Below are 21,391 nucleotides of genomic sequence, written 5' to 3' on the forward strand. Positions count from 1 at the left end.
TGTCCACGCGAATGTTACCGGAGGATTGGAGGGAGGCGAATGTTGTCCCCTTGTTCAAAAAAGGTAGTAGGGATAGTTCGGGTAATTATAGACCAGTGAGCCTTACATCTGTGGTGGGAAAGCTGTTAGAAAAGATTCTTAGAGATGGGATCTATAGGCATTTAGAGAATTATGTCCTGATCAGGGACAGTCAGCATGGCTTTGTGAAGGGCAGATCGTGTCTAACATACCTGATAGAGTTCTTTGAGGAGGTGACCAGGCATATAAATGAAGGTAGTGCAGTGGATGTGATCTATATGGATTTTAGTAAGGCATTTGACAAGGTTCCACACGGTAGACTTATTCAGAAAGTTAGAAGGCATGGGATCCAGGGAAGTTTGGCCAGGTGGATTCAGAATTGGCTTGCCTGCAGAAGGCAGAGGGTGGTGGTAGAGGGAGTACATTCAGATTGGAGGATTGTGACTAGTGGTGTCCCACAAGGATCTGTTCTGGGACCTCTACTTTTTGTGATTTTTATTAACGACCTGGATGTGGGGGTAGAAGGGTGGGTTGGCAAGTTTGCAGACGACACAAAGGTTGGTGGTGTTGTAGATAGTGTAGAGTATTGTCAAAGATTGCAGAGAGACATTGATAGGATGCAGAAGTGGGCTGAGAAGTGGCAAATAGAGTTCAACCCGGAGAAGTGTGAGGTGGTACACTTTGGAAGGACAAAGTCCAAGGCAGAGTACAAAGTAAATGGTAGGATACTTGGTAGTGTGGAGGAGCAGAGGGATCTCAGGGTACATGTCCACAGATCCCTGAAAGTTGCCTCACAGGTGGATAGGGTAGTTAAGAAAGCTTATGGGGTGTTAGCTTTCATAAGTCGAGGGATAGAGTTTAAGAGTCGCGAGGTAATGATGCAGCTCTATAAAACTCTGGTTAGGCCACACTTGGAGTACTGTGTCCAGTTCTGGTCACCTCACTATAGGAAGGATGTGGAAGCATTGGAAAGGGTACAGAGGAGATTTACCAGGATGCTGCCTGGTTTAGAAAGTATGCATTATGATCAGAGATTAAGGGAGCTAGGGCTTTACTCTTTGGAGAGAAGGAGGATGAGAGGAGACATGATAGAGGTGTACAAGATAATAAGAGGAATAGATAGAGTGGATAACCAGTGCCTCTTCCCCAGGGCACCAGTGCTCAATACAAGAGGACATGGCTTTAAGGTAAAGGGTGGGAAGTTCAAGGGGGATATTAGAGGAAGGTTTTTTATTCAGAGAGTGGTTGGTGCATGAAATGCACTGCCTGAGTCAGTGGTGGAGGCAGATACACTAGTGAAGTTTAAGAGACTACTAGACAGGTATATGGAGGAATTTAAGGTGGGGGCTTATATGGGAGGCAGGGTTTGAGGGTCAGCACAACATTGTGGGCCGAAGGGCCTTTACTGTGCTGTACTATTCTATGTTCTATGTTCTAAATCATAACAAGGTATTTTTGTGGTCAAGCAGTTTATCTTACCATATCAGGGAATCATTTACTAGTCTTATAACAGTGGGGTAGAAGCTGTCCATGACCCTGGTGGTGCATGCTATCAGTTTTTTTTCTAATCTACATACACATCACCCTGTGTTGGTATTGGGTTTTCTGACCATTAAGTTCTAAGCTCAAACTAAGATCTTAAGCCCTATCCAATATAGCTACCGGTACACTCACAAAAGGAAGCTTATACAGCAGCCACCTACTCTTCAAAGTCTAGATCACTTCCCTGTTTATCCTCCACTGTGAGCTTAGCTGCCAACACCCACCATTTGAGCGGTGATCACCTGTCCCTACCAAGGAGCATCTACTTCCAGCTAACAAGTAGTTTAAACACAGTTCATTCATTTTAGGGATACATATTTAAATCCAGCCAAACTCTTAATCACATTTAAAACTCACAGAGATTTTCTATCTTACAAAAGATTTCCAAACGTAAAACGTTTCCAAAACGCAGGTAAAATTCCTATAGGTTAAGCAGACTTTAACTTATTTTAATGAGTTGCAGCTTAATGAGTCGTCCCTCGCAGACATTGAAAGTAGAGGAATGAATTTTTGTTCCCTATATTTCTGTCATTCTTCTTGATGTTACTTGATCATTCCTAACAAGTCTGAATGCTCTCTAACATTTATACTGTTTTTTTTTGTTTTGCTATTTGGATGACTTCTTACACATGATATTTTTGCATTTACCTTTTCACACTGATGATAGAAACATAGAAAACCTACAGCACAATACAGGCCCTTTGGCCCACAAAGCTGTGCCAAAAATGTCCTTACCGTAGAACTACCTGGGCTTATAGTCCTCTATTTTTCTAATCTCCATATATCCATCCAGGAGTCTCTTAAAAGACCCTATCATTTCCGCCTCCACCACCACCGTTGGCAGCCCATTCCATGCACTCACCACATTCTGTGTAAAAAAACGTACCCCTGACATCCTCTCTGTACCTACTTCCAAGCACCTTAAAACTACGCCCTCTCGTGCTAGCCATTTCAGCCCTGGGCAAGAGCCTCTGATTATCCACATGATCAATGCCTCTCATTATCTTGTATACCTCTATCAAGTCACCCCTCATCCTCCATCGCTCCAAGGAGAAAAGGCCAAGTTCACTCAATCTATTCTCATAAGGCATGCTCCCCAGTCCAGGCAACATCCTTGTAAATCTCCTCTGCACCCTTTCTATGGTTTAGACATCCTTCCTATAGTGAGGCGACCAGAACTGAGCACAGTACTCCAAGTGAGGTCTGACTAGGGTCCTATATAGCTGCAACATTACCCTTTGGCTCTTAAACTCAGTTCCATGATTGATGAAGGCCAATGCACTGTATGCCTTCTTAACCACAGAGTCAACCTGCGTAGCAGCTTTGAGTGTCCTATGGACTAGGACTCCAAGATCCCTGTGATCCTCCACACTGCCAAGAGTCTTGCCATTAATACTATATTCTGCCATCATATTTGATCTACCAAAATGAACCACCTCACATTTATCTGGGTTGAACTCCGTCTGCCACTTCTCAGCCCAGTTTTGCATCCTATCGATGTCCTGCTATAACATCTGACAGCCCTCCACATTATCCACAACACCACCAACTTTTGTGTCATCAGCAAATTTACTAACCCATCCCTCCACTTTCTCAACCAGGTCATTTATAAAAATCACAAAGTGTAGGGATCCCAGAACTCATCCCTGAGGCACAGCACTGGTCACCGGCCTCCATGTAGAATATGACCCATCTGCAACAACTCTTTGCTTTCCGTGGGCAAGCCAGTTCTGGATCCACAATGCAATGTCCCCTTGGATCCCATGCCTCCTTATTTTTTCAATCGGCCTTGCATGGAGTACCTTATCAAATGCCTTGCTAAAATCCATATATGCTACATCTACGGCTCTACCCTCATCAATGTGTTTAGTCACATCCTCAAAAAATTCAAACCGGCTCATAAGGCATGACCTGCCTTTGCAAAGCCATGCTGACTATTCCTAATCATATTATGCCTCTCCAAATGCTCATAAATCTTTCCTCTCAGGACCTTCTCCACCAACCTACCAATCACTGAAGTAAGACTCACTGGTCTATAATTTCCTGGGCTATCCCTACTCCCTTTTTTGAATAAGGGAACAACATGTGCAACCCTACAATCCTCCGGAACCTCTCCAGAACTCATTGATGATGCAAAGATCATCGCCAGAGACTCAGCAATCTCCTCCCTCGTTTCCCACAGTAGCCTGGGGTACATCCCTACCGGTCCCGGTGACTTATCCAACGATGCTCTTCAAAAGATCCAGCACATCCTCTTCCTTAATATCTTTATGCTCAAGCTTTTCAGTCCCCTGCAAGTCATCCCTACAATCACCAAGGTCCTTTTCCGTAGTGAATACTGAAGCAAAGTATCTCTGCCATCTCGTCTGGTTCCATACACACTTTTCTACTGTCACATTTGATTGGTCCTTCTCTCATGTCTTATCCTCTTGCTCTTCACATACTTGTAGAATGCCTTGGGGTTTTCCTTAATCCTGTCCACTGAGGCCTTCTCATGGCCCCTTCTGGCTCTCCTAATTTCCTTCTTCAGCTCCTTCCTGCTAGCCTTATAATCTTCTAGATCTTTATCATTACCTAGATTTTGAACCTTTTGTAAGTTCTTATTTTCTTCTTGACTAGATTTACAACAGCCTTTGTACACCACGGTTCCTGTATTCTACCATCCTTTCCCTGTCTCATTGGAATGTATCTACACAGAACCCCACACAAATATCACCTGAATGTTTGCCACATATCTTCCATACATTTCCCTGGAGAACATCTGTTTCCAATTTATGCTTCCAAGTTCCTGCCTGATAGCCTCATATTTCTCCTTACTCCAATTAAACGTTTCCCTAACTTGTCAGTTCCTATCCCCCTCCAATGCTATGGTAAAGGAGATAGAATTGTGATGACTATCTCCAAAATGCTCTCCCACTGAGAGACCTGACACCTGACTGGGTTCATTTCCCAATACTAAATCAAGTACAGCCTCTCCTCTTGTAGGCTTATCTACATATTGTGTCAAGAAACCTTCCTGAACACACCTAACAAACTCCACCCCATCTAAATCCCTCACTCTAGGAAGATGCCAATCAATATTTGGAAAATTAAAGTCTCCCACCACAACAACCCTGTTATTATTACTCCTTTCCAGAATCTGTCTCCCTATCTGCTCCTCAATGTCCCTGTTACTATTGGGTGGTCTATAAAAAACACCCAGGAGAGCATTGACCCCTCCCTATTCCTAACCTCCACCCACAAAGACTCCGTAGATGATCCCTCCATGACTTCCTCCTTTTCTGCAACCGTGACACTATCTCTGATCCCACCTCTTTTGCCTCCCTCCCTGTCCTTTCTGAAACATCTAAAACCTGGCACTTGAAATTACCTAGGGTTACCCATATTGCTCTATTTTTCAAGCTCCATGTATCTCTCCAAGAGTCTCTTAAGATACCCTATCATATCTGCCTCCACCACCGTCACCGGCAGTCTATTCCATGCACTCACAACTCTCTGTGCAAAAAAAACTTACCCTTGACATCTCCCCTGTACTGACTTCTAAGGACCTTAAAACTGTGCCCTCTCGTGTTAGTCATTTCAGCCCTGGGAAAAAGCCGCTGACTATCCACACGATCAATGCCTCTCATCCTCCGCCGCTCCAAGGAGAAAAGGTCAAGTTCACTCAACCTATTCTCATAAGGCATGCTTCTCAACCTTGTAAATTTCCTCTGTACCCTTACTATAGTTTCAACTTTTTAAAATGTCTTTTATTACCTCTCGGCTCTTAAACTCAAACCCACGGTTGATGAAGGCCAATGCACTGTATGCCACCTTAACCATACAGTCAACCTGCGCAGCAGCCTTGAGTGTCCTATGGACTTGGACACCAAGATCCCTCTAATCCTCCACACAGTCAAGAGTCTTACTACTAATACTATATTCTGCCATCATATTTGATCTACCAAAATGAACTACCTCACACTTACCTGGGTTGAACTCCATCTGCCACTTCACTGCCCTTTTTTGCGTCCTATCGATGTCCTGCTATAACATCTGACAGCTCTCCACACTATCCACAACACCCCTAACCTTTGTGTCATCAGCAAATTTACTAACCCATCCCTCCACTTCCTCATCCAGGTCATTTATAAAAATCACGAAGAGAAGGGGTACCCTTCACGCATGCAGAACTCGTTGACTTTATTAACTTTGCCTCCAACTTTCACCCTGCCCTCAAGTTTACCTGGTCCATTTCCGACACCTCCCTCCCCTTTCTAGATCTTTCTGTCTCTGTCTCTGGAGACAGCTTATCCACTGATGTCTACTATAAGCCTACTGACTCTCACAGCTATCTGGACTATTCCTCTTCTCACCCTGTCTCTTGCAAAAACGCCATCCCCTTCTCGCAATTCCTCCGTCTCCGCCGCATCTGCTCTCAGGATGAGGCTTTTCATTCTAGGACGAGGGAGATGTCTTCATTTTTTAAAGAAAGGGGCTTCCCTTCCTCCACTATCAACTCTGCTCTTAAACGCATCTCCCCCCTTTCACGTACATCTGCTCTCACTCCATCCTCCCACCACCCCACTAGGAATAGGGTTCCCCTGGTCCTCACCTACCACCCCACCAGCCTCCGGGTCCAACATATTATTCTCCGTAACTTCCGCCACCTCCAACGGGATCCCACCACTAAGCATATCTTTCCCTCCCCCCCCCCTGCATTCCGCAGGGATCGCTCCCTACACAACTCCCTTGTCCATTCGTCCCCCCCCATCCCTCCCCACTGATCTCCCTCCTGGCACTTATCCGTGTAAGCGGAACAAGTGCTACACATGCCCTTACACTTCCTCCCTTACCACCATTCAGGGCCCCAAACAGTCCTTCCAGGTGAGGCATCACTTCACCTGTGAGTCGACTGGGGTGATATACTGCGTCCGGTGCTCCCGATGTGGCCTTTTATATATTGGTGAGACCCGACGCAGACTGGGAGACCGCTTTGCTGAACATCTACGCTCTGTCCGCTAGAGAAAGCAGGATCTCCCAGTGGCCACACATTTTAATTCCACATCCCATTCCCATTCTGACATGTCTATCCACGGCCTCCTCTACTGTAAAGATGAAGCCACACTCAGGTTGGAGGAACAACACCTTATATTCCGTATGGGTAGCCTCCAACCTGATGGCATGAACATTGACTTCTCTAACTTCCGCTAGGCCCCACCTCCCCCTCGTACCCCATCTGTTACTCTTTTTTATGCACACATTATTTCTCTCACTCTCCTTTTTCTCCCTCTGTCCCTCTGAATATACCTCTTGCCCATCCTCTGGGTCACCCCCCCCCGTCTTTCTTCCCGGACCTCCTGTCCCATGATCCTCTCGTATCCCCTTCTGCCTATCACCTGTCCATCCCTCCCCCTCCTGTCTTCTCCTATCATTTTGCATCTCCCCCTCCCCCTCCAGCTTTCAAATCCCTTACTCACTCTTCCTTCAGTTAGTCCTGACGAAGGGTCTCGGCCTGAAACGTCGACTGCACCTCTTCCTACAGATGCTGCCTGGCCTGCTGCGTTCACCAGCAACTTTGATGTGTGTTGCTTGAATTTCCAGCATCTGCAGAATTCCTGTTGTTTGCTTTTAACTTCAAACTGATTATTGCTTGCTACTTACATTAAGAACCAAAGACTGGTTCTTGTTTAAGACAAGAAGCTGAACAATGAATATTGGTTAGAAATTTAACTTACTCAAAGCAACTCTTTGATCTCTAGAGGCTCACAGCTGCTAGATAAGAAAGCTGAGATTGGCAAAAAGGATGACTGGCACTGGACAGTGATTATACATCACAACACAATGTCACTTTATATGTATACAGTCTATATATATAAGAGCACTTGTACATTATGTTTACCGGATTGTTTTTATTTTTATATATCATGTCATTTAGTTTGTTATTTTTGTGTTCTTTATGTTTTTTAATGCTGCATCAGATCCAGAGTAATGATCATTTCATTCTCCTTTACACTTGTGTGCTGAGGAATGACACTAATCATTCTCGAATCTTAAATCTTCTGCCTGATGGAAGAGGGGAGAAGAGAAAATACGTGGGCTGGGCAGGGTCTTTGAGTATGAAGAGTACAGAGACATTCCGTGCAGGGAAGGCTGGTTCATATGTCGTGCTGAGCTGCATCCACATCTCTGTAGCTTCTTGTGGTCATGGGCAGAGCAGCCATGTAGGATGTTTTTTGTGGTGTCTCTGTTAAAAGTTGATAAGGGCTGATGGGGATGTGTCAAATTCCTCTTGCTTCTTGAGGATGTCAAAGAATCATTGAGCTTTCTTGGCCATGGTGTCTACATGGTTGATTCAGGACAGGCCATTTGTGATCTTCAGTCTTTGGAATCTGAAACTATCAACCCACTTAACACCACTGATATAGGTAGGACTTTGTGCACTTCCCCACTTCCTGAAGTCAATGACCAGCCCTTTTGTTTTGCTGACACTATAGGAAAGGTGATTGTCATGACACCATGTCATTAAGCTCTATACCTCCTACTCTTTGCTATTTGAGATACAACCCACTATGGTGGTACTATCTGCAAACTTGTCAATGAAGTTAGAACAGAACCTGGCCATAGAGTCATGTGTGTACAGGGAGTAAAATAAGGAGCTGAGGACACAACCTTAAAGAATAACAGTGTTCAGAATAATTGTGGTAGAGATGTGGCTGCCTATCCTTACTGATTGTGGTCTGTTGGTCAGGAAGTCAAAGATCCATTTGCAGGGGTAAATGTTGACCCCAGGGTTCAGAGTTTGGAGATGAGTTTGCTTGGAATTATAGTACTGGAGGTGGAGCTGTAGTTAATAAACTATAATCTGACAAAGGTGTCTTTATTGCCTCCAGACATGAATGTAGGATAGGAGATGTTATGCACTGTAAACCTGTATTGGCAGTGGGTGAGTTGCAATGGGTTGAGGTTGTAGGGAAAACTTGACTTAATAAATGCCATGACCAGCCTCTCAGAGCATCTTTTGATGGTGGATATTAGAATTACTGAGTGGTAGTCATTAGGCATATTACGGTGTATTTCTTAGATTCATGGTTGATAATTGTCTTCTTAAAGCAGGTGGAACAACCGAAAGAAGCAGGGAGAGGTTAAAAATGTTTGCAAATACCCCCACCAGCTGTCTGCACATGATCTAAGTACACATCCAGGGACACCATCTGGACCAGATGCTTTCCGCAGATTCACTCTCCAGATGGCTGATCTAGTACCTGCAATGGTGACTGTGGGTTCAGGTGCACTGTCAGGATGTGTGGTGATGTACCCATTCCCTTCTGTTCAAAACAAGCACAGAATGTGTTCTAAATACATCAGGAAGGGAAATGCTGTTGTCGGCAATGCTGTCCAATCTAATTTTGTTGCCTGTTAAGCATGTAAGCCCTGCTACAATTGCCAACTGTGCTGGAACTCAATTTTTGTCTGTTACTTGTCATCTTTAATAGCTTTACAGAGGTTGTATTTTGATTTCTTGTAAAGGTCAGGTTTAGTTGATTTAAATGCGGCAGATCTAAACTTTAGTAGGGTTGGATCTCCCAGTTCATTTGTAGATGCTGGTTTATCCTTTTTGGTACTGCCCTTAACATGATGTGTGAAGGAAGAGAAGTTAGTGCAGTTACTATTACAGGAGAGAAGGTGCTCAAAAAGCTAAAAGACTTAAAGGTATATAAGTAACCCAGACCAGATGAATTGCACCCTAGGGCTCAAAGGTAGCATTAGAGATCGTGGTGGCATTAGAAATGATCTTTCTGTCATAAGGAGGTGGCTGGGAATGGACCCAAGTGCAAGACACAGACACTGAAGTACTAGGGACTGGACTAGGATACAGGCTGAGGGCAAGGACATGGACACGAAAACCGGGAACCCGGAACAGGACTGGACAAGAGAGCTAGGAGCCTGGGCTTGGACTCCGAGCCAGAGACCGGACAAGGACCCAGTACCTGGGTCTTGCCTCCGGCTCGGACCCCAGAACTAGGCAAGGACAAGGCTTGGCAGGCAGGCAGGAAGAGGCTGGAGTCTTCAGGCTTGAGGCTAGAGGCGAGGCTTGGCAGGAGGCAGGAGGCTGGAGTCTTCAGGTTTGAGGCTAGAGACTTGAGGCGAGACTTGGCAGGAGGAAGGAGGCTGGGGTCTTCAGGCTTGAGGCTAGAGGCGAGGCTTGGCAGGAGGCAGGAGGTTGGAGTCTTGAGGCTAGAGGTGAGGCTTGGCAGGAGGCAGGAGGTTGGAGTCTTCAGGCTTGAGGCTAGAGACTTGAGGCGAGACTTGGCAGGAGGAAGGAGGCTGGGGTCTTCAGGCTTGAGGCTAGGCAGGAGGCTGGAGTCTTCAGGCTTGAGGCTAGGCAGGCTCCTCCTGGGCAGGGCGCAGATCACCTGGGAAGGACGCGGATCTCACCCAACTGAGGCAAGGGACAGGAAGGGACAGAACCAACCGTAGGTAACGGCAAGACGGCCTGACTTACCTGCGCGGAGGTAAGGGACAGGAAGGGAGCTAGGTACAGGGTGACTCCAGGACAAGACTGCAGGCGAGACGAGGTGAGAGTTACCAGCAAGACAAGGCAAGGCTTCAGGCAATACAAGGCGAGACGAGAACTTCAGGTGAGGCAAGAGTTACCGGCAAGACAAGGCAAGGCTTCTGGCAAAGCAAGGTGAGACGAGAACTTCAGGCAAAGTGAGAGTTACCGGCAAGACAAGGCAGGGCTTCAGACGAGGAAACAGAAAGCAGAGGAAGGGATACAAGGAGTAAGGACAAGAACAGTCCGGCAGGCATGCCCTGGTCTCTGAAGGTATTTATGCAGCCAGCCCCAACGAACATCAGCTGCCTCAATTAGAGCTCAACGAGAACAGAAACGGGGTAGACAGGAAAACCTGGAGCAAGGGTCAATGGACTGGACCGTGAACCGGAATATGGACTTCACGGACCGGACCATGACACTTTCAAAGATCATTGGACTCTGGCATAGTGCCAGGGGACTGGAAAATTGCAAATGTCACCCTGCTCTTTAAGAAAGGAGGAAGGCAGTTGAAGGGAAATTATAGTCCACTTAGCCTGACCTCAGTGGTTGGGAAGATGTTAGAGTCAATTGTTAAGGATGAGGTGATGGAGTACTTGGTAACATGGGACAAGATAGTACAAAGTCAGCATGGTTTTCTTCAGGGAAAATCTGTTGGATGAACCTGCTGGAATTCTTTGAGGAGATTACAAGTAGGATAGATAAAGGGGATGTAGTGGATGTTGTATATTTGATCTTTCAGAAGGCGTTTGACAAGGTGCCACACATGAGACAGATTACCGAGTTAAGAGGAAAGTTATTAACATGGTTAAAGCAATAGTTGATTGTTAGGAGGCAGCAAGTGGGAATAAAAGGATCCTTTTCTGGTTGGCTGCCAGTGAGTGGCTAGTGGTGTTCCACAGTGGTCAGTGTTGGGACAACTTCTTTTTATGCTGCATATAAATGATTTAGATGATGAAATAGATGTTTGTAGATGATACGAAGATTGGTGGATGGGTGGGTAGTGTTGAGGAAACGGGTAGGATGCAAAAGGACTTCGACAGATTAGGAGAACAGGCAAGAAAGTGGCAAATGAAATACAATGTTGGAAGGTGCATGGTCATGTACTTTGGTAGGAGAAATAAATGTGTGGACTATTTTCTAAATGGGGAGAAAATCCAGGAATCTGAGATGCAGAGGGACTTGGGAGTCCTTGTGGAAAACACCCTCAAGGTTAACTTGCAGGTTGAATCGGTGATGAGAGAGGCAAATGCCATGTTAACATTCAGTTCAAGAGGTTTAGAATGCAAGAGCAAGGATGTGACACTGAGGCTTTATAAGGCACTGGTGAGGTCTCACCTTGAGTATTGTGAACAGTTTTGAGCCCCTCTTCTGAGAAAAGATGTGCTGGCATTGGAGAGGGTCCAGAGGAGGTTCACAAGGATGATTCCAGCAATGAAAGGGTTATCATACGAGGAACGTTTGATGGCTCTGGGTCTGTACTCACTGGAATTTAAAAGGATAAGGGGACATCTCATTGAAACCTTTTGAAAGTTGAAAGGTCCAGACAGAGTAGATGTGGCAAGAATGTTTCCCATGGTGGGAGAGTCTAGGACAAGAGGACACAGCCTCAGGATAGAGGGTCGCTCTTTCAAATCAGAGATGCGGAGAAATTTCTTTAGCCAAAGGTGGTGAATTCGTGGAATTTATTACCACATGCAGCTGTGGAGGCCAGGTTGTTGGGTGTATTTAAGGCAGAGATTGATGGGTTCTTGATTGGACATGGCACCAAAGGTTACCAGGAGAAGATCAAGAATTGGGGTTGAGGAAGAGAAGTAAAAAGAATAAGCCATGATTGAATGGTGGAACAGATTCGATGGGCCAGATGGCCTAATTCTGCTCCTATGTCTTATGGCCTTATGGTCTAAAAATGGTTCAAAAACAGAAATAATACATTTAAAAAGTGATGTAGTGTTCATGGATTCAATGTCCATTTAGGAATTGGATGGCAGAGGTGAAGAAGCTGTTCCTGATTCACTGAGTGTGTGCCTTCAGGCTTCTGTACCTCCTACCTGATGGTAACAATGAGAAAATGGCTTTCCCTGGGTGCTGGGGGTCCTTAATAATGGAAGCTGCCTGTCTGAAACACCACTCCTTGAAGATGGCCTGGGTACTTTGTAGGCTAATACCCAAGATGGAGCTGACTAGATTTACAACCACTTTTTTTACAAGCAGCTTTTTTCGGTCCTGTGTAGTAGCTGCACCCACCCCCCACCATCACCACCACTGCCAATACCAGATATACCAGACCACACACTTTCTGAGCTGGATCTTACCATTTCAGCTTCTGTTTGAACCACAGATGGGTGGTCTCATATACCATTTTGTGGATGGAGGAGATGGCATGGTGGGTATTTTTGATGGTTGTATAGCAGTGGTTGGGGGTGCTTGGACACCTAGAGGACAGGAGATTTGGTGGTAGTATTTAAGTAACTGAGTCTTGAGGTTGGTCTGATTGAAGCCACCAACAATGAGGAAGAGAGCCTCCTGATATCACGGTTCAAGGCTGCTAACTACGGAGTAGTCTGCTGAGTACAAGCTTCATATCTGTATTAGGTGGGATGTAGACTGCCATTGAATTGCTGAAGTGAATTCCTGTGGCGGGTAACATTTCATCTTTAGATATCACAAGTCGGGTGAGCAGGAGCTCAGCAGAACAACCGTAACCAAGCACCACGAGGAGTTGATTAAGAAGCAGATCTCTCCATCTGGTAAATTGAGAAGCCCTCATATTGAATGACACAGTCAGATGAAGCACGTATTCCTTGACACAATATGTAGAAAAGCCTACAAGATCAGAGACTGTACTTGATTTGGTACTGGGAAATGAACCTGGTCAGGTGTCAGGTGTCTCAGTGGGAGAGCATTTTGGAGATAGTGATCACAATTCTATCTCCTTTACCATTGCATTGGAGGGGGATAGGAACAGACAAGTTAGGGAAACGTTCAATTGGAATAAGGAGAAAATTGAGGCTATCAGGCAGAAACTTGGAAGCATAAATTGGGAACAGATGTTCTCTGGGAAATATATGAAAGATATGTAGCAAATATTCAGGTGATATTTGTGTGGGGTTCTGTGTAGATACATTCCAATGAGACAGGGAAAAGATGGTAAGGTACAGGAACCATGGCGTACAAAGGCTGTTGTAAATCTAGTCAAGAAGAAAAGAAGAGCTTACAAAAGGTTCAAAAAACTAGGTAATGATAGAGATCTAGAAGATTATAAGGCTAGCAGGAAGGAGCTTAAGAATGAAATTAGGAGAGTCAGAAGGGGCCGTGAGAAAGCCTTGGCGGACAGGATTAAGGAAAACCCCAAGGCATTCTACAAGTGTCTGAAGAGCAAGGGAATAAGATGTGAGAGAATAGCACCAATCAAGTGTGACAGTGGAAAAGTGTGTATGGAATTGGAATTGGAATTGGAAGAGATGGCAGAGGTATCTAATGAGTACTTTGCTTCAGTATTCACTACGGAAAAGGATCTTGGCGATTGTAAGGATGACTTACAGTGGACTGAAATGTTTGGGCATGCAGATATTAAGAAAGATGATGTGCTGGAACTTTTGAAAAGCATCAAGTTGGATAAGTCACCGGGACTGGATGGGATGTACCCCAGGCTGCTGTGGGAAGTGAGGGAGGAGATTGCTGAGCCTTTGATGATGATCTTTGCATCATCAATGGAGATGGGAGAGGTTCTGGAGGATTAGAGGGTTGCAGGTGTCGTTCCATTATTTAAGAAAGGGAGCAAAGATAGACCAGTGACTGTTACTTCAGTGGTTGGTAAGTTGATGGAGAAGATCCTGAGAGGAAGGATTTGTGAACATTTGGAGAGGCATAATATGCTTCGGAATAGTAAGCATAGCTTTGTCAAAGGTAGGTCGTGCCTTACGAGCCTGATTGAATTTTTAGGGAACGTGAGTAAACACATTGATGAAGGTAGAGCCGTAGATGTAGTGTGTATGGATTTTGGCTGGTTGTAGATGGGTCATATTCTGCATGGAGGTCAGTGACCAGTGGTGTGCCTCAGGGATCTGTTCTGGGACCCCTACTTTTCATGATTTTTATAAATGACCTGGAAGAGGAAGTAGAGGGATGGGGTAGTAAATTTGCTGATGACACAAAGATTGGGGGTGTTGTGGATAGTGTGAAGGGCTGTCAGAGGTTACAGCAGGGCATTGATAGGATGCAAAACTGGGCTGAGAAGTGGCAGATGGAGTTCAACCCAGGTAAGTGTGAGGTGGTTCATTTTAGTAGGTCAATTATAATGGCAGAATACAATATTAATGTTAAGATTCTTGGCAGTGTGGAGGATCAGAGGGATATTGAGTCCATAGGACACTCAAAGCTGCTATGCAGGTTGACTCTGTGGTTAAGAAGGTATATGGTGTATTGGCCTTCAACAACTGTGGGATTGAATTTAAGAGCCGAGAGATAATGTTGCAGCTATATAGGACCCTGGTCAGACCCCATTTGGAGTACTGTGCTCAGTTCTGGTCGCCCCACTATTGAAAGGATGTGGATGTGCAGAGGAGATTTACAATGATGTTGCCTGGATTGGGGAGCATGCCTTATGAGAATAGGTTGAGTGAACTCAGCCTTTTTGCCTTGAAGCGACGGAGGATGAGAGGTGACCTGATAGAGGTGTACAAGATAATGAGAGGCATTGATTGTGTGAATAGTCTGAGGCTTCTTTCCAGGGCTGGAATGGCTAGCACAAGAGGGTACAGTTTTAAGGTGCTTGGAAGTAGGTACAGAGGAGATGTCAGGGGTAAGTTTTTTTACGCAGAGAGTGGTGAGTGCGTGGAATGGGCTGCCGGCGACAGTACTGGAGATGGAAATGATAGGGTCTTTTAAGAGACTCCTGGACAGGTACATGGAGCTCAGACAAATAGAGAGCTATGGCTAACCCTAGGTAATTTCTAAGTTAAGGACATGTTCGGCACAGCTTTGTGGGCCAAAGGGCCTGTATTATGCTGTAGGTTTTCTGTGTTTCTATGTTTCTAAGCCTTGGTTAGTAAATTTGCAGATGACACTAAAATGGGTGTTATCATAGACAGTGAAGGTAGCTATCAAGAATTAAATGGTATCTTGATCAGCCGGTTAAGTAGGCTGGGGAATGGCAAATGGTTTAGTTCAAATAGGTGAAAAATATTGCATTTTGCGAGGACAAATGAGGGTAGGACACTCACAATGAGTGGTAGGGCCACAAGGAGTGTAGTAGAACAGAGAGTCCTCATGATTCACTAAAAGCACTATCACAGGTGGGCAGGGTGGTGAAAAAAAGCATTTAGCATGATAGCTTTCATCAGTTCGAACATTGAATATAGAAGCCAGGATGGTATATTGCTGTTGAGTACTGTAATTAGCCCCAGAACAAATTTGACAACATAGGTGACTGATAAATCTAGTTCTCATTCTGATTTGAAGTAATGTTTTTAAATGTGGTCACCCTGTTATAGGAGAGATGGTATTGATCTGGAAAGGGTGCAGAGAAGATGTACAAGGATATTGCCAGGATTTGAGTGACTGAGTTATACAGAGAGTTTGAGCAGGCTAAGACTTTACTCTCTGAAGTGTAGAAGAATGTGGGGTGATCTTTTAGAGGTGTATAAAGTCATAAGGGCGTAGAGAGGATGAATGCATATAATCTTTTACCCTAGCTTAATGAATCAAGACCTCAAGGACATTGATTTAAGGAGAAAGGGTAACACACACAAAATGCTGAAGGAACTCAGCAGGCCAGGCAGCATCTATGGAGAAAAAAATACAGTCGGCGTTTTGGGGCGCAACCCTTCAGCTTGTTTCGGGTGTCAGCCCGAAGTGTCAAGTGTATTTTTTCCTCCATAGGTGCTGCTTGGCCCGCTGAGTTCCTCCAGCATTTTGTGTGTGTTTCTTGTGTAACGTTCCGTTATATTGGCTCGTGTATGTCTAGGGAAAATCCCGCCCAGCACCTGCTTCAACACTCCCCTCAGTGTCAGTCGCCGCCCGAATCAATCACAAACATCAATCATCAGCCAGCACACCCAGTAAATTTTAACAAATACACTTTATAGATATTACTAATTCTATGACATTAATATACATTTGACACAGAGAGGAAAGTAATGGGAAAAAAAGGCGCCAACACTTATCAAAGTCCAAGTTCTTCGCGCGCTACCGTTGGAGCTCAATTTGACGTCAGACGACCACCCGAATTCCGTCGACTCACGGCTCGGGACCACCCGGAGTGATCGACCGGAGCCTCTCCACACGTCCGCCGTCCTCCCTGTCTCTCCTCCGACTCCCCGCCAAAACCCAGTCCACAGTCATATCATACAGCATGGCATCCGAAAACAAAATGATACATAACCACCCATTGGCTAATAGAACCTGGTTACCTCATTTAAAGTAAAACAAACTGTTAGCGTAATCTCTCTGCAGCGTTAAACACAACAAAGTCGCATTCCCCAGATTAACATAACAAAATCGCCATTTTAAATGTAACAAAAGAAAGACCCCGTACACTTGGATTTCCAGCACTTGCAGATTTTCTCTTGTTTGTGATCCGGGGAGAAAGGGTGTCTAAGTTGACTTGATGTATTTGAGACAAAGTGCTTGTTTCCTACTGTATGAGTCTGTTTCTGTGATCTTATTTTTACTACAGCCATCTATCTATCTACATCTATTCCCTGTAATATAATTTTACATCTATACTCTGAGATAACTTTCAAAGTACAGTTCTTTCCTCATTTTTGACCTTATATCTTCTTCTGAATAACTCCCTTAGGGTATTAAAGTCCCTGCTTTTTCCGAGGCTTCAATTTGGTAAGTTAAGAAGCTGAACCTTATGTACAAATACAGTTATTTTACTGAATTATTCCATTCTACAGTTTGGAGACGAAACAGGTGGAAGATGGAAGAGATATCCAAATCCAAAGTTTAATCACACAGCAGAGCAGCTAAAGGAGGAAACTCCGTCATCTTGGACTGACAGACTTTTGAAATGTGGCTATCAGAATAACAGCTTCACCCCTGAAGAAAGATCAGAGGGTGAGGCTCTAAACAAAATGATTGAGTGGCCAAATCCTCCCAAACCTAATGTGCCTTTTCAGAAAAGCAGTGACCCATCACACGCATATTTTGTTATTTTAAATTCTGGAAAGACTTTTTATGTCGGAGAACAGTTACAGGTGATGCTGCGTATGTACAATTTTGAAGGCAATCCAAAGCACTACGGAGGTGACTATCTCCAAGCCCGGATCCACACTCCAGAGTTGAAAGCCGGTTCAGCAGGAACAGTTATAGATCACCAAAATGGAACTTATCACATCTATTTTACTTTATTCTGGCCAGGAAAACTCCAAGTATCTGTTTCTTTGGTTCATCCCAGTGAAGGGGTCCAAGCCCTTAAAAGAATACAGAAGGAAAACCCAGAGAGAGTGTACTTTAAAAGCACTTTCAAATCAGGGAATACCTCGCAGATCACTGTGTGCAATTTCTGCTTGTCTCAGGAGAAACCACTCTGTAACTTTACTGATCTCAGGACTGGGGAGCCCTGGTTCTGTTACAGACCAGAGAAGCTTCCCTGCTCATCTCGTGTCAACCATGCGATGGGAGGTTATATGAAGAAACTTTTAATTGGAGAAGAATTTCGTTATTTTCAAAGGTATGGAAATCATTCTCATTAGACACTGGCATTCATTTTCTTCACATCCATAAACTCGTTTCATAAACTAATCAAAATAATTTCTTTAAAAGGGCAATATGATTCATGTCTGTAAGCTGAAGCCATGCACCTGGCTCAAATTCCCATCGAATTTAAGGAATACAAGGGATGGCAGATGCTGTAAAGATATTGATCTGTTGCTGCAGATGCAGGGTCTCGGCCTGAAACGTTGACCAGCCCTCTGCCTCCGCAAATGCTGCTTGGCATGCCCAACTCCTCTAGCTGATTAGTTTTTGCTTTCTTTGATCCCTTCTGAGGATGGGAGATTGTTGGAATCTGGAAATATAAGCACTTTAATATGGGAAACCTCCAAAACTGTAGTGGTACTGGACACAGTCATGCTCAGATTGTGCCAATCTGCCTACTGAGAAATGTCGTAGATGGTCTGTTAAAACCCGTTTCTGTTGGAGTCTGCTAATGTCTGACCTAGTGTAAGATTCATATGGTGATCCTGTAGTATGAAACCTAATCTTGACTTGGGAGAACACAGCAGGTCAAGCAGCATTTATGGAGTGGAGTAAACAGTCATCATTTCAGGCTGAGACCATTTATCAGGACCTCCTATCCCTGTCTAACGTAATGGTAAAGGTCATAAAGTTGTGGTCACTGACTCTGAATTACTCTCCCACTGAGAGATCAGTTTCATTGCCTTGTACCAAATCTAGTACGGCCTCCTCTAGTCAACCCGCCGAGATAATATGCAAGGAGTCCTTTCTGGATGCATCTGACAAATTCCACCTTATCTCAACTTTTTGCACTAAGGTGCTGCCAATTAATATTAAGAAAATTGAAATTACCCATGACAATAACCATGTTACTTTTGGAATTTTCCAAAATCTGCCTCCCGATCTGAAATTAGTGTCTCTTGTGTAATTGGAAGGCCTATAAATGCTCCCAGTAGAGTGATTGCTCCCTTCGTAATCCTTACTTCCACCCACACTGACTCAGTGGACATCCTCCCTTTCTGCAGCTTTGAAACTACCCTTGATTAGCAACGCCATTCCCCCATCTCTTTTACCTCCCTCCCTTTTGAAACAGCTAATCCCCGGAACATTCAGTAGCCATTTCTGACCTTCTGACAGCTAAGTCTCTGTAATGGTCTTAACATTGTAGCCCCATGTATTAATTCATGCTCCAAGTTCATTACCCTTGTTCCTCATACTTCTTTCACTAAAATAGACGCATTTCAACCCATCCAACAGACTGCATTAATGCCCATTAATGCCCACTGCCTATCCTTCCTCACAATCTCTCTGCACACTGCGTCTACCTTTACAACAGCTGCCCCATCCTCTGACTTATCATTCTGGTTCCCGTCCCCCTACCGAACTCATTTAAACCCTCTCCAACTGCTCTAGCAAACCAGTCTGCAATGATATTGGTCCTTCACGAGTTCAGAAGTAACCTTTCCTTTTTCTACAGCTCATACCTTCCCCTGAAGAGAACCCATGATCCACAAGTCTGAAACCCTGCCCCATGCATCAGTTCTTCAGCCACACATTTATTTGCCAAATCATCCTACTTTTACCCTCACTGACACAAGGCAGAGGCAGCAATCCAGAGATTGCCACCCTTGAGGTCCTGCTTTTCAAGTTCCTCCTTAGCTCCTTATGTTATTTCTTCAGGACCTTATCCCTTTTCTTAGCTATGTCATCGGTACCACAACTTCTGGCTTTCACCCACCCCCTTGAATTAACAATCAGTTGGGTTATCAAGAGCTGAGGCTCATAATTGCATTGATTCTCTTGGAATTGATCATGCTGACCAGAACTGGCAGGAAGAGGTAGTCATCTGGCAAGAGCAGTGAAGGAGATAAGTTATGACATGCATTAGGTATCAGATGAGAAGTCGGGTGTTGCTGGCTCTGTCTTTAGGTAACAATATGCTCAAATGATAAACTATCCTCTTTTATCTCTATGCTTCTTACAAAATTAAACATTTCTATGTCGCATTTCATGGATGCAGTAGATTAAGAAATGATAATATATTTTCAGTCAGAAAAATATCAAGATGCCAATATTACCCAAAGATCAAGGTTATGTAATTGTAAAGGCTTCACCTCATTCAGGTAAGATAATACTAATTTACTGATTTAACAAATTAGGGATTTGTGTATGAGGGGTTATGTTAGTAATGTTGGGAGCAGTTCTTCAATGCTGCAGATTCTTTTATATCCTAAACTGAATTTAATACTTTACACAGATTTTTATTAATTTTAGTAACATATTAGAAACAAATATTTTGTTTGTTTCAATATGAATTTACTTGGTTGTTCAATAAAAATAGCATTGTGCTGATGAATTTACTTTTCTTAATGTGGAAAATTCTCAAGTGCTTGAAGCCCCACATTTTATTCTGATCCTAATTTTTAATTCAAATAAAAATATCTATGTTGTCTATGCAGTATGAAGGAATACTGCACTTTTGCAGATGCTATGCATTAAACTGGGGCTGGCTCTATCCCCTCAGGCAATTTTGGCATCCCAAGTCATAGGTTCAAAGAAGAGGAGGGGAGTGGTTGTTCAGCCGCTTGGAAGCCACGTCCACACTAGACTGGATAATTTTGAAAATGCCGGTTTCGCGTAAAAACGATAGGCGTCCACACCAGGCGTTTTTGAAAATACCTCCGTCCACATTAAAACGGGTATTTGGGTGAATCTCCTCCTACTGGGCATGCGCAGGACACATCTACAGAATTCACCCGCTTCGATGGGTATGCCCGACTCCAACAGTTTGGACCAAGCAACAGGTGATGGCTTTGACATGTCTGGTGTGGAATCTCGCTGTGAAAGACTTGGTGCACGTTTGTCCAGTTACAGACTAGAAAAACTTAAAAGGAAATTGCCAAACGACGGACAGCTGTTGGCTCACATGCAGGAGGACTTAAAACTAAAAAAACAAATAGTGGAGCATATGGAAGCAACCGACAGGGAGTTCACAGACAGTATGACCCGGCTGACGACGAACATTGAAAAACTGACTAACTCTGTTGCAGAGGGATTTGCAATGATGAGGAATATGATGGCTCCCCACCAGTAATTTTCACCGTCACAATACCAGCCTCACAGCCACTACAATAGCTACACATACGGACACATAGACCCCCGGGTGGCCCCATCAACCTCTTCCCCACTCCCACAGAGGAGTCACCCTGGAAACATTTCCTACAGCCATAGTCTCTTCACCGATGAAAGAGACGACAGCTACAACTAAATGCAATAAGGTTTGTTACTGGGCAAAAGTGAAATCTGCTGTTACCTCATTTGTTTGCCTTTACTTTTGCCATGTCTTTCTGTATTATTTTGGTGTATTTAACATGTGCAATAAAATGAGTTACTGGGCAAAAGTGATATTATTTTTACCTGAGTAAAAGTGAAACTTACAATTTTCCTTTTTTGGCCCTAACATTTTCACGTCTATGCCAAACATAAGCTACTACTTAAAAATGACAATTTGGAAGTAGTGACAATTGCATCTATTGAATGTTTGCACAAGCAATACATTAATAAAACACCTTGTTAAATGTATAAAACATGTCTGCATCAGTGTTATCT

At 44.1% G+C, this 21,391-nt stretch overlaps 1 protein-coding gene across 1 annotated transcript in view; it reads left to right on the top strand.

Annotated features, from left to right (window-relative positions):
* Positions 1 to 21,391, top strand: part of LOC134347502 (NXPE family member 3-like) — a 156,558-nt gene that overhangs the window by 117,040 nt on the left and 18,127 nt on the right. The window contains exons 3-4 of the mRNA XM_063049837.1: positions 17,002 to 17,777; positions 19,832 to 19,905. Of these exons, the coding sequence (XP_062905907.1) occupies positions 17,002 to 17,777; positions 19,832 to 19,905 (850 nt within the window). The remainder of the gene's footprint in view (positions 1 to 17,001; positions 17,778 to 19,831; positions 19,906 to 21,391) is intronic.

This window comes from Mobula hypostoma, chromosome 6, assembly GCF_963921235.1.
Source record: "Mobula hypostoma chromosome 6, sMobHyp1.1, whole genome shotgun sequence".
Lineage (NCBI taxonomy): Eukaryota > Metazoa > Chordata > Chondrichthyes > Myliobatiformes > Myliobatidae > Mobula > Mobula hypostoma.